The following is a 14,535-nucleotide window of genomic DNA, read 5'->3' as shown; positions in this document are numbered from 1 at the left end:
CTATTGGAAAAATAGATGAGAGGTTCTTAATATTTGTTTGGCTAAATGACTCCTTGGAGGTCTCACAGAATAAGAATAATGATAGTAATCCTTGACACTGAAAGTATAAGAAATAGTTCTACACAGTCCAGTCTGTATAAAAATATAATAATAAAAAATAATATCTTCATTATTATTATTATCTGAGACCTCCAGGGAGTCAAGGACTCATCGAGGGAGGCTGTAAATTACTCCACCCACCTATCATACCTTCCCTTAAATTTATTTACACGATGCACTCACTACCCGTAAGGGCAAATTATTCCACTCACTCACTGCTTTCTCTGGGAGAAAAACTTAACTCTTAACCCTTTCTTGACTGAGAACAACCATAACTTCCATGGATGCCCCCCCATGTTCTCTCCCCGCCTTCCATATAACGAAAAATTTCATCATTTGAAATGCTGTAACACCCATTCAAAAGTTTATAGACCTCTATCATATCAACCCTCTTTCTCCTGTTAACCAGAGTTGAGTCTATTGTGCTGTTAATCAGCATAATAGACTCAACTTATACAGTCGAGTCTATTAGAGTAACAGATGACAAGTTCTTAATATTTGTTTGGCTCAATGATTCCTTGGACAGGTGTTACAGAATAAGAATAATAACAATAATCCTTGACACTGAAAGTATGTATTAGTCTTCTATCTCCATTACAAAACATCAAAGTATTTTGCAATACTTCATAATACAAATTTAAGTAATGCGTTGCTTACACAGCATTAATAAATTATTCTATATCTTAAAAAAAAAAAATGAATGGGTTAAATATTTATCGGTTTAATGAATTTAAATTTATAGCTAAGGGAATTGTCAGATGTAAAATTGATATATATAAAAAAAATTTACATGAATTAAACTAGAATTAAATTTGAGATATTATTAATTTTTTAAATATTTTTGTAGAAAAAGACAATTGAATTTGTAATGAGTAGACAAAAATTATTGTTAGCAAAAAAGTATGTATTGAAATTATATCTTATCTCTTTTCATTTTATCTACTTTAAGAAAAATTATAATTTTGAAACTATAATCAGATATTCCACATGCACAGCATAATGCGTTACAATGATCCAAAACATCACTTATATCACAACAAACTCTGGATCTGCTAACACTATTGGAGCAAGAAATGCCTCAGCATGTACTACCTAGTCCATATCTCAACTGTTTCCCTTTTCTTATTGTTCCAAGGATCATCTGAAAGGTATTGCTTTACCTGAGATAAGATGCAAAAAATGTCATGTGTTACAATTTGTTTGAATAGCTAAGCTAGGTGATGAATATTGCCTAGGAAATTTTATAGATAGGCTCGTTGAAGAGGACAGTATCTAACTGTTAAGTGGGCCACATCAAAGAATAGTACAAAAAAAAAAAATCAATCAAATACATGAAATGTTGTGGCTTCATCATGTTTAATTAAACATGATGAAGCCACAACATTTCATATATTTGGTGTTTTTCCTTTTTGAAATGAAGTAGCCAATTGGCTACGTCATTTCAATAAATTATTATAAAATATATCCCTTGTAACATTTATTTTCAAAGTTTGCTACTGTTAATTTTATTAATTTAATAGCAGTATTGTATTTATCAATACTTATGGATGTATATTTTATATTCACAGGTCAGCAGTGGGATTTACAGTCAGCCTTATCAGCTTTTTATGTCATGAAAGGCATTCTTCCAGGTTCAGTACCAGTGAGTGATATATACATTGAAAAATCTCATCTAAATTCAGCTGAAACATTAGATTTGAAATCTAATCTTGTTCTTTCAAAAGCACCCATTCCTGATATTCCACAGAAAAATTTGCATTCCAGACCTATTCTTAAAAAAACTGAGGCAATAGAAACAGAAGATGGACCTGGTTTGTATTCAGTATAGTTTTTTCTCCTTTGAAATATGAAAATATTAATTCATAATTGATGTTTTCTAATATATTTTTATTTTTTTAGCACTGAGAAAACTTACTGGGCAAGAAGCACATTTGCAATAAAATTCATCAATACCTAATGTGAGGGTGCATATGAAATTGAATTTTATTAGAAATTCTTCATATTAGAAAGAAATAAGTTTACTACATGGGATTTCTTAAGGTTCTTGCCAGATAATTGGGAGGAGGCCTCCACATAACCTCTAAGAAATGCAGAGAACCGACTAGTACTTCTGGCCTAAAGTCCAACCTTGACCAAGTGATATGGACTGGTAATTTGGGATGTGACTTACTAAATTGTATTCTGTATTGGTTAAAAAAACGGATGTGATACAACATTATGATTCATACTGGTTGTAGCGTTGCCTACTTAAACCAGTCCCCTGCTATTTTAGTGAGAAGTCAGTTACTGGAACAAACTCAGTGTCAGTAGAATTTAAGATGAGAACCATCAACCTAAGAAGTGTAAATGGAAAAGAAGTTAAACTATCACAAGAACTACAGAAATACTATCTGGACATAATTGGTGTCATCCAGACAAAAAAAATCTTAAATAGGTGAGTTCTTGCTAAATAATAAATATAGCATATTATATTGAGATAATAGTGATCAGGGAAAGGAAATAGTAGCAGTTGCATTCAACACCAAACACAAAGTAAACTTCTTGATTGGCATGAAATTTCAAGTAGAGTTATGTTTAAGAATTATTATTATTATTATATAGGCACCTCCATGGAGTCCGAATACTCATCACAGAGACCCACTTTATCATACCTCTCCTTGAACCAGTTAGCAGACAAAGCACTCACAACTGACTCTGACAAACCATTCCACTTATTCACAACTCTCCAAGCAAAAATTCTGGCCCTCACACCCTTACTAACCACATTTTCATTAAACTTCCAGGGATGACTTCCCCTTTTCACCTTGTTCTGGTCCCTCTAACCAAGTGCTGAAATATTTCCCCTACATCTATCTTATAAAACCCTTTAAGCAACTTAAATGTTTCTATCGTATCCTCTCTTTTTCTCCTAGCAACCAACTTCTGCAATCCACACACTTTCAATCTATCCTCATAGGGCACATTCCACAGGCCACTCACCATCTTGGTCACTTGCTTCTGAATCCTCTCCACCACTTCCTCATCCCCAAGAAATCCAGGGGACCAGACTTTAGCACAGTAATCCAGATGTGGATGTACCAAGGCCTTATAAAAAGAAATAACTTCCTTATCTCTACTTGTTAATGTGTTCTTCAATAGCCAAGAATCTTATGGGCAATATGTTCTCTAAACTTTAACTCTGTCTAACACCACCACTAAATCTCTAGCTTCATCTGTTTTCTGGAGTACAGTTTATCAATGTGATACATGGCTTGCAATCTATTTATTTAAAATGCATTACTTTACATTTCTTGACATTAAACTGACACCCATCAACTTTTGCTCATACTAACAGCCTATTTAAATCTCCTGCAAGCTCTCCACATCACCTTGATTAACTATCACTACCTAATTTTGCATCATCAGCAAACTACTGAATATTTCCTTTCAGGTTATTTCCTATATCATTTATGTACAAATTAACAGCAATGGTCCCAGCACCGAACCTTGAGGCACACCCTAGTAGCCTCTTTTCGCCTCGATTCTTCCCCCTCTCTATACCACTTTTTGATATCTGTCCGGCAGCTACCCTTTTTATCCTCTTAACCAGTTCATGTTTATCCCCATTTGTTCTAATTTGTGTAACAAAGTTCCATGCAATATTCTGCCAAATGCCTTTGCAAAATCCAGCAAATTCATTATGCAGCCATTTTCTTTATCCAACTCAGCAGTTACTCTGTTGTATAAAGTTAGTAAATTAATAAGGCATGACCAACCCTTCACATTGCCATGCTGATCCTCATACAGTATCATGTTTTTAACTGCTCATTCTTGAATTCTCTTTTGACCAAATTTTCTAGAACTTTTACTACCATGCCTGAGATATCGATTGGTCTATAATTTGCTACTGCAGTCTTAGAACCTCCCTTATGCAAGGGAGGTTCTAAACTGCAGTTATTTTCTCCTCTTTCCACTCCCTTGGAACTCTACCAGGGCTAAGACTTAAAGAGCTTAGTCAGAGCCAGGTTTTATTGCCCTAGCTGATATCCCATCTCATCCCACAGCTGTATTTACATTGAGATTCTGCAATATCCTATCCTAAGAACCTCCAATTCATCCACCTCTGTACCCACATCAGTGTCTGTTGCGTATGTTAAAGCAGTAACCTCACTAGGATGATATATCCTTGCAAAGTGGTCACTCAGTAACTCAGTTATTTTATTTGCTTCTGTCTCCTCGTGACCATCGTCACTCATTAAGGTTAATCTTCCATAGTCATTATTCATCTTATTTGAATTGGATTTAAACGGTATTGATGTGAACACAGATTGATAAGAAAATAACTATTTATTAACTTAAAAGCTAATATTTCGCTGGTATTATATCCAGCATCTTCAGAGCACACAAACAAAGTTTGTTACAAATGCGAGACAACCACAATCCGGTGTAACAGTGGGGCTAGTATAAGTAATTGCAGCGTGCAACACAAGAATAAAGTCCTAATACGGTGCCATCTAAGTAGTTTTGAAAAATAGTAGTCCAAAGTTGTGAAAAAAATAAAATAAAAATAAATAAATAAATATTAATTTGGTCTTAGGATGACTGTCTCCCAAATCTTTGGTAGATTTATACAGCCATACTTGTTAAGGATATTGGATGTTTTAAGGCTTCTGTTGATTTCAGGAACAACCTCTCTGACTTGTAGAAGCTTCTGTGCAGTACTTTTGTTTTTTGCCAATTAATCCTTTCTGCTGGGGTATCCAAAGCATGGTCTGCCAGACCCAACTTGCCATAGTGAAAGTGCCGGATATATTTTTTTGTGTTCACTGAGGTGGATGTCCACAGTTCTTCCTGTCTGTCTGTAGTAGGCTCAATTACAAGAACAAGGCATTTCATAGACTCCTGGATGTGATAAAGAAGTGAATCTGTCCTTAGGTGAAAGGGTGAGAGTTGCCAATTCACATAAGGTTTAAATATGGTGCGCAGTTGGCGTTTATCTAGGGTGCTTAACAAACACCAACTATGGTGCGCAGTTGGTGTTTGTTAAACACCCTAGATATCTTTTCAGATGTGCCTTTAATGTATGGGATGGTGATTGTTTCGTTGTAGCCTTCTGTGGTAGATAGTGGGGGGGGGGATTTCTGGGTAGCATTTAGTATTTTATCTATCTTATGGGGATTATAGTCATTGGTTAGGAAGGTGTGACGCAGGTGAGAAAGTTCAGCAGTGAGAGCAATGTCATTGGAACAGATTGCTCTAGCTCTATGGGTTAGTGTTTTTAAGATACCATATTGTTGAGAAGAGTGATGGTGTGATTATTTGTGTAAATATCTCCTCCCTGTATGTGTGGGTTTTCTATAAACAGAAAATGATAAGGAACCTTCTGGAAGATGTGTGATCCAGGAAGGGCAGGCAGTCATTGGCTTCTAGTTCCATTGTAAAGTGGATTTTAGGGTGCAGGCTATTTAGACGCACTAAAAATGTATTCATTGTGCCTGGGCCATGTGGCCAAATAGCAAACACATCATCAACATAGTGTAGCCAGAGACTAGGTTTGAGAGTGGCTGTGTTGATAGCTAGCTTTTCCAGATGTTCTATGTAGAAGTTGGCTAAAGCCTGGATAAAGCCAATTAGATGGGACAGCTATGGAATCCCATAGCTGTCCCATCTAATTGTTTGTATATTTTCCCTTTCAATGTAAAATAACCTGCCTGTACTGTGAATTTAAATAGCTGAAATATATCAGGGGGAAATTGTGAATTTAGTAAGTTAAGTGTTTCAGTCAATGGTACATTAGTGAATAATGAGGTGATATCAAAACTCACCATTAGGTCTGAACTATTTAAGATGTGGTTTTCTAAAATACTTTTTAGGTGGGTAGAAGTTTTAACAAAAGAGGGAGAATTGTTTGTGCAAGTGGCTAGTAGGTTGGCTAAATGTTTAGCTAGTTTATTTGTAGGACTGTTTATGCTATCAAAGGTGCACCTTGTTTGTGAATTTTTGGAGCTGCATATATTCTGGGTGTTTTAACGTGAAAGGGTTTGAGTTTGTTGACTGTTTCTTTTGGCCAGGAAGTAACTTTGTTCAATAACTTGCACACCTTGTTCTTTTGTGAGTTGGTGGGATCTCGATCTATAATTTGATATGTTGACCGGTCTTGGAGAGGTGCGTATATTTTGCTTTCATATTCTGTTATATCCATTACTACAGTTGCGTTTCCTTTGTCTGATTTTGTTATTGTAATGTGGTTATTATTTCTTTATGTGGGATATTATTTTGGGAATCTTAGAATGGATTAGGATATTGGCCACATCTAACCTAATATTATTGGCTATTGCTGGAGGCAGGTCGTATATTCCACGTCCAACGGACACCATTATTTTGGTTTTAGGAACTTCTTTAGGAGTAATGGCACAATTGTGTCCACGACTTAATGCACTCATGGCTTCTTTGGTTAAGGTTAATGATGATAAGTTCACAACGATGCCATGTTGATGTAATTGCGGCCGCTGCATTGCCGGAGGATTTCAAATTTCTTCTGGTGCCGGTTTTTAACTTCAGCGAATTGTTTGTTGGCTGTAGAGTCAGAGATTCTATCCAGGATATCCCATAGCTCCGGGTTCAAAATGTCAGATAGTATATCACGTAGGATATACTATCTGACACAATACCTATATATACAAATATATACAAATAGTGTCCATCAGTGAGATATACTATCTCACTGATGGACACTATTTGTCCATCAGTGAGGTAGTATATCTCACTGATGGACAAATTTATTTTTGAAAGTTCTCGACAAGTAGCATATATTTGTTCCCATAATGGTGCTAAACTCGCTCGTTTATAATTACATTGGGCTTTGGCCGAGTGAAACTTGTTCTTAATTTATATACAGTTTGGTATCAAATTGGTATCTCGGCACCTTTTTAAGAAGGCTAACTAGTTCAGTTGCTGCACCAATTTTACTTTCCACTTACCGTATTGTCGTGCCTTGCATACGATATTATCTCCGTGAAGAATATTTAACCACGTGGATAGACTTATGTGTTTGTCACACATGTTCAATTGAATTTAAATGGTATTGATAAGAAAATAACTATTTATAAACTTAAAAGCTAATATTTTGCTGGTATTATATCCAGCATCTTCAGAGCACACAAACAAAGTTTGTTACAAATGCGAGACAACTACACTCCGGTGTAACATTGGGGCTAGTATAAGTAATTGCAGCATACAACACAAGAATAAAGGCCTAATACAGTGCCATCTAAGTAGTTTTGAAAAATAGTAGTCCAAAGTTGTGAAAAAAATAAAATAAAAATAAATATTAATTTGGTCTTAGGATTGACTGTCTCCCAGATCTTTGGTAGATTTATATAGCCATACTTGTTAAGGTTTGGAGTATGTTTTAAGGTTTCTGTTGATTCCAAAATAGTTATTTTCTTATTAATAAATAAATAAATAGTTTTTTAATAAATAGTTATTTTCTTATCAATCTGTGTTCACATCAATACCGTTTAAATCCAATTCAACATGTGTAACGAACACATAAGTCTATCTACTCGGCTTTCTCTTATTTGCCGCATAACGAAAGGATTCTTTGGGATTTCCTTGGGCCTGCTCAGCTAGATTCTTCTCATCATCTAATTTTGCCTTCCTTGCCATGCTAGTCACCTTTCTCTTTATATATCCTCCACAGCACAGCATTTTCTTCTTCTGCAGCTCATGCTTAATAATATTACTCATCCATCTAACTTCTGTCTGATTAACCCTTCTTACCTTAGGTATACAATTTAATATTTCTTCCTCTAGATGACCCTTAACCATATCCTTTGCACTACTAACATCCTTACTCTGCAGTGTTTTATGCCATGGCACAGATTTAAGTTTCTTCCTAAGCTTGTCATAATCACCTGCCTTGTAGTTCCACATAGACCCCTTCTTGACAGAGTATTCCTCATGTTTTACAATCTCCCAAGTCAAGACTGCATGGTTACTTTCACCAATCGGAGGCAATGTGACCAGGTCCAATACTATCCCAACCCTAGTCCCCTCCATCACATGCTGCCTTAAGTAATTATCTCCTAGTAGGCATATAAATTCTGTTTCCTTCCTGCCATGTGATCTTCCTTCCTTCCAGTTTATATATATATATATATATATATATATATATATATATATATATATATATATATATATATAAACAGAGATTTGTCAATGAAAACTTACTTATGTCTATGGTCTTACAGGTCCCCATAAAGTAGAATTGAAGGAATTTTTTGAGTCATTAGAAAAGGTAGCTGACAAAAAAAAATTTAAAAAGTTAGTCCTTGTTGGAGATCTAAAAAAGCTGAGTAGGAAATGAATCTCAGGCATATAGAAATATTTTGGGAAAATTTGGAGAAAAGAGAAAAGTTAATGATAATGGTAGCTACCTGCTGGATTTCTGTTCAGAACATGAACCAGTCATCACTAACACCATATTGCAACATAAAGATGTGCACAAATTCATACAAAGAGAAGACACAAGAAAATAGAAAAAAAGTCTTATTGATTATATTATTCTCAATAGTAATATGTTCACACTAGTTCAGGATACAAGTGTATATAGGGAATTTTAAATTGGAAGTTAGCCTAGTGGCTGTGCACTTCGCAACCATATGCCTGGGAAAGGAGTGTCCTAGGTTCGATTCCCATCGGTCACATGAGGAGCTGAAGGATCTTCCTCAGCCATAGCCAAGTTAGCCGGTCTTGGGCATGGATAGTAGGGTTTCTTCCCCAGTTTATCCTGGGGTTTTTCATCCTGCAAAGCTGACAAACCGGCCTTGAGAACTCAAGGCTGTTTGACATAGGTTTGACACTACAGGACATAGGATACACCAGGGCATAGGACTGACCACCTTATCCTGTGAATGGTTTAGGTCCGATGATTAATAAATCCTCGACACTGCAAAGCAAAAGAGTAAAAGGAAAATGAGATGAGAATGATAAAAATGAATATTATATTGAAAAGAAAAATATGTAAGAATATTTTTAAAAGAATTAAAGCCAAGGTTTTACAAACTGTAGACTCAAGTATATGAATATTATTTAAAAAAAAAATGGAAGAGTTCAAAAACAAGAACCATTCCTTGAAGTCTTATTTTCAAATGGAATGAAACATTGATTTATTCAGCTATGGAGTGAAGTTGTTTGTAAGAATAGAAAAATCGTAACTCCATAATGGAATTAGAAAGTTAGAAGCAGTCCTGGAAAAGAAGAAAGCCACGTCACAGGTTCCTACCAGGTAAATGCATATTGAAGTTTAGGTGCTTTTATGCTCATAATTACATTTAATGGAATGAATACAGCACACAAAAATAATTAATATCATCATAATTTTCTGATATGTACCCTCATAATTGTTCAGGCTATGACAGTACTACATGATTAAGTTTACATTTTTATTAGTCTCCTATCCTCAATTTCCTCCAAATTAGTGTATTACTTGTCAACACTCCAATATTGTCACATCTGACATTTTGTGCTTCTAAAGCACTTCTGACTGAATCAGTCCTCCAATTTATACTCCTCCAAATAGTTTGAACACTGTCTTTCCTGCCATCTTGGCATCAAACACCTATTTTGTTACCTTTCCTGACCCATTCTATTTAAGAGGCCATGCCACCTTAAATTAGCTCTACTTACACCTTCTTGAATGATAAAATGTCACGTTCTTTCCTAATATCCTCGTTTTTAATATGATATTGCTATTGATGCCATCTGTTCATGCCCTTAATCTTTCTCAGGACTCTCATATCTGCTCTGTAGTCTTTGGTCAAGTATTTTACTTCTGACCCAGCTCTCAGATCCATAAGTTAAAATTGGTTTGAACACTGTCTTGTATACTGCTAGTTTGGTGTTTTGGCTAATTTCTCTCTTATTCCATTTAAATTTATTCAGCTGGCTACCCACCATACCAGCTTTGCTTATGCTGCTGTCTATTTCCAGATTTAACCTGCCATCTTCACTAAAAACTGTGCCTAAATAGCTGAAATATTTTGCTTGTTCTGTAGAATGTAGCTGAAGTTTTCTATGCTCTTGCCTATTTTCATAGTTTGGTCTTTTTATTATTAATTTTCTTGCCAAATTTGTTACAGCTGTTATTCAGTTTAGTTAGTGAATTATGGAGACTCGATGTGTTTAGGAGTACATCATTTGCATAAAGCAAAGAGTTAAGTTTGATATTTTCAATTCTAATATCAGGCCTAATGCCACTTTCTTCTATAATGTGATCCATATAGATGAATAAGAGTGGAGATAATGTGCATTCTTGTCTTACCCCTGATTTTACATCAAACCATCTTCCTGAATTCTAACTGCTGACTTACAGCTTAAATATAGACTATGTATTGCTCTGCATAATGTTCCATTTACCCCATATAATCGTAGTGTTTTGAAAAGCGTAAATTTTACCTATAACACTAATTAGAGAAATTCCTCTGCAGTTCTCACATTCAGCTTTATTCCCTTTTTTTTCTAGATGGGAACTATTAGAATTCTACTAGAATCATCTGGAATTCAACTTTCTGATCAGGCCCTCTGAATTTTGCAGTTCAGACACTGCAAAACTTTCATACCTCCATATTTAAGCACTTCTGGTCATATATCATCTCCAGCTATCTTTCTGCATTTCAAGTATTTGATGGCTTTTTTTACCTCAAGTATTGATATGTATTCCTCTCAGCATTCCTCCTGAAGCTTTTCTGTAGGGTTCTGTCACTGCTTATTTCATTTAACAGTCTTTCAAAGTAATTATTCCAGCCATCTAGGATATCTTTATCTTCAGTTTTCATGTCACATTTATCATCTTTGATTCCTTTTACAGTAACCTCTTTCCTCTATTTCTAAGCTTTTCAATATCCTCAAGAACACTTTGCCACCTTCATAATATTTATTTTCTATGTTATTACCAAAGTCTTCCCTTGACTTTTGTTTTGCTACTTTTACACATAGCTTAACTCTCATACATTTTTCTCTGTATTCTTTTAAGGCATCTGCCAACTTGGTATGCTTTCTTCTTTTCCAGAACTGCCTCTTTAACTTCTTGTGTCCAGTGGACACAAGAACTTAAAGGAACCTCCCTAGCTGAATCAGGCAGTATCTTCTTTGGAGTTTGCTACCGAGACTCCAAGTTTTGGTTCTTATTTTCAAACTGTTTGCATTTTCTAAACATTTACAGTTTATCTGTAAAAGCTGCTCAGTTTTAATTCTTTTTGCAAGTTTTTTTTACTTGGTGATACTATAAATTAAAGATGTCAGGAAATTATATTCAAGTCTCAGTGACTATTGTTGATAGCAATGTCTTCTTGCTAATTCAGGACACCAGTATATACAGGGGACTTGGAACAGGAAGTTATCGCCATTCATTTCTGAGCAGGATAAAATTGAATGGATGGTGGTGATAGTGAAATGTATAGTCAAATAAGGAAAGGGTGATCATTATGGGTGATATTAATTATGGCAATATAGACTGGAATGAAGAGATAACAACTGGAAGTAAAGAAAATGAGTTTCTTGAGTTTTTGAGGGATAACTACCTCAGCCAGTATGTAACAGAGGGCACATGAGGATTAAGGGTCTTGGATTTGATCATCTCATCGGAGGATGTAATTGTCAATGAGGTGTCAAATCATCCACCAATTGGTGAAAGTGACCGTGAGGTGATTACCTGGGTGGTTGCCAGCAGTGCAAGGATCCCTGTGAAAAAAGAGTATATGTGGAACTACAAGGGGGGTGATTATGAAGAGCTCAGGAGACATCTTGCAGGTGTAGCATGGAATGAGGAGTTAGCTGGAAAAGAGATCAATGCAGCTTGGGGATTTTCAAAAACTATTTAGTAGATGCAATGTCTAAATGTATACCATGGGTGAGAAGGTTAAACAAGGTAGGTGTGAGATGGATGAATAAAGAGATTAAGCATGCAATACAGAGAAAAAGGGCATTGTAGAGGCAGCATAAGAGTAGTGGAAGTAACCAATTTCATGAGGTCTACAAAGACCAGGCAAGGAGGGTGACTTGGTTGATGAGAGAAGTTAAAGAGAGGTATGAACAGCAGTTAGCTAATGAAGCCAAAAAGAATCCTAGGGAGCTATTTCGATATGTAGCCAGCAAAAGAAAGAATGATTATGGAAGGATGACATTGATTGTAGGAAATGGTATAAAGGCTGTTGCAGAATGTGTGGTGGAGATACTTAATGAGCAGTTCATAAAGATCTTTCAATCTTGTGAAAGTGACTTCATGGAGAGATTAAGAGCAGTTGATGATGGGGAGGAGAGACTGACTTTAAGTGAGCAAGAGGTGTATGGGGAGGTTGAGCAAACTAGATGTTAATAAGGCTGTGGGACTTGATAATATATCACCACGTATTCTGAAGGAATGTGCCAGAGAGTTGACACCTGCCTTGACATATTTTTTTAATACGAGTCTTGCACTTGGTCAAGTTCCTAAAGAGTGGAAGGAGGGCAAGATTGTGCCATTTCATAAAGGAGGTGATCAAACTCAAGCATCAAATATAGGCCTATCTGTGTGTCAGGTGTTGTGGTTAAGTTGTTGGAGAAGCTTGTGAGAACTAGGATCCAGAGTTGGGTTGACAACAATGGTATAATCTTTGATGGACAGCATGGATTTGCTAAAGGGAGGTCATGTTTTAGTAATCTGCTTACTTATTACAATAAAGTGACTGCTTCCTTGGACAGAGGAGAAGGATACACAGTAATATACTTGGATTTTGCAAAAGCTTTTGATAGAATACCTCATGATAAGTTGACAGTCAGACTAGAGCAGATGGGGTTGGATATTAGATTAGTGCATTGGATTGGAGACTGGCTATCTGATAGGTATCAACAAGTTGTGTATGGGGATGCAATATCCAGGAAAAGGAAAGTCACTAGTGGAGTGCCTCAGGGGTCTGTTTTAGGGCCATTGCTATTTAACTTGTATATTGATGATATTGGCGAGGATTTGGATGGAGATATTCAGTTGTTTGCAGATGATGCAAAGTTGGGACGAACCATAAAGAGTAGTGAAGATGTTGTGGCCTTGCAGGAAGACTTGAATAAATTGAGTGATTGGGCAAGCAAATGGGGATGTGAGTTCAATGTTGCAAAATGTAAGGTTTTAAAATTTGGAAAACAAAGATGGGATGCAGAATTTATGCTTGGTGAGAGTATATTGTTGGAGGTGGAGAAGATGGGAGATCTGGGAGTGGTGGTGGATGGGGATCTGAAATTTGGGGGACACATTGCCAAAATTGTGAAGACAACACAAAGACTTCTGGAAATGATGCAGAGGACACTGACGTGTAGAAGTGGGGAGATTCTTGTTCCATTGTATAGGGCTTTGATTAGGCCACACATGGACTATTGTGCCTAGATTTGGTCACCTGGTTTTCAGGGGGATGAGGAGATGTTGGAAAGGGTCCAAAGGCGACTGACTAAGATAGTTTCTGACCTCTGGAATGTCGAGTATGAGGAAAGATTGAAAAGATGTAATTTGCAGAGTCTGGTGGAGAGAAGGAAGAGGGGAGATATGATGGAGACCTACAGGTTGGTAAGGGGTTGTTATGGGATCAGTGGTGGAGAAGTTCTACAGAGAATAGTGGGAGATCAGGGGAGAACCAGAGGTCATCCCTGAAAACTGTATAAAGAGGGTGTGAGTAGGGGAGTGAGAGGCAGGTTTTTTTCGTGCAGAGTTGTGAGTGATTGGAATGCCTTGCCTGAGAGTGTGGTGTCTGCAAGGAGTTTGAATGTGTTTAAGACGGTATGGTGAGATGTGTGTGAGATAAACGGACCTCCTAGATGAGTCTTTGACTCCATGAGGTCTTGTGTAATAATAATAATAATAATAAAAAATGTGCATGTGAAATAACATCACGACTGGGCTACTTGTATATAGAGGCTACCTGTATATTGAGAGGCTAATGACTTCTAATGCTAATGATACTAAGGCAATTAATGTGACATCATTAGCCTCTATATACAAGTAGTCCAGTCATGATGTTACTTCACATGCAATGTAAGCAAATATTATAGGCTTACAAAAATGTCAAATCTTGACCTCCTGAATTTGTAAAAAAAAAAAAAACTCACACATTTTATACTCCTCCAAATATATGGATTGCCTAAAATTCTTAAACTTGATTACCCTCTGCATCCCACAGTAGCTGCTGCTGACTCCCTTTCCTTTAAATTAGCCAAACTGTTTGCTAAATCTTTAATTCTAACACTATGTTCCAGCATAAAGATGTGCACAAATTCCATGGATGAAGAGAAGACACAAAAAATTAGAAAAGTCTCAGTGACTATGTTATTGTTGATTGATAGCAGTGTCTTCTTGCTAGTTCAGGACACCAGGGTATACAGGGGACTTGAAACAGGAAGTGATCGCCATTCAGTTCTGATCAGGATAAAATT

The 14,535-nt window shown here is 36.3% G+C and overlaps 1 protein-coding gene across 1 annotated transcript in view; it reads left to right on the top strand.

Annotated features, from left to right (window-relative positions):
- The window catches only part of LOC150098254 (OTU domain-containing protein 7B-like), a 235,979-nt gene that overhangs the window by 42,958 nt on the left and 178,486 nt on the right, over positions 1 to 14,535 (top strand). The window contains exon 3 of the mRNA XM_090406289.1: positions 1,668 to 1,910. Coding sequence (XP_090262415.1) covers positions 1,668 to 1,910 — 243 coding nt within the window. The remainder of the gene's footprint in view (positions 1 to 1,667; positions 1,911 to 14,535) is intronic.

The sequence above is a fragment of the Typopeltis vanoorti genome, chromosome 16 (assembly GCF_054136105.1).
Source record: "Typopeltis vanoorti isolate ZY-2024b chromosome 16, IOZ_Tvanoo_1.0, whole genome shotgun sequence".
Taxonomy (NCBI): domain Eukaryota; kingdom Metazoa; phylum Arthropoda; class Arachnida; order Uropygi; family Thelyphonidae; genus Typopeltis; species Typopeltis vanoorti.
The sequence above is the reverse complement of the archived record's forward strand: the minus strand, read 5'-3'. Positions and strand labels throughout refer to the sequence as shown.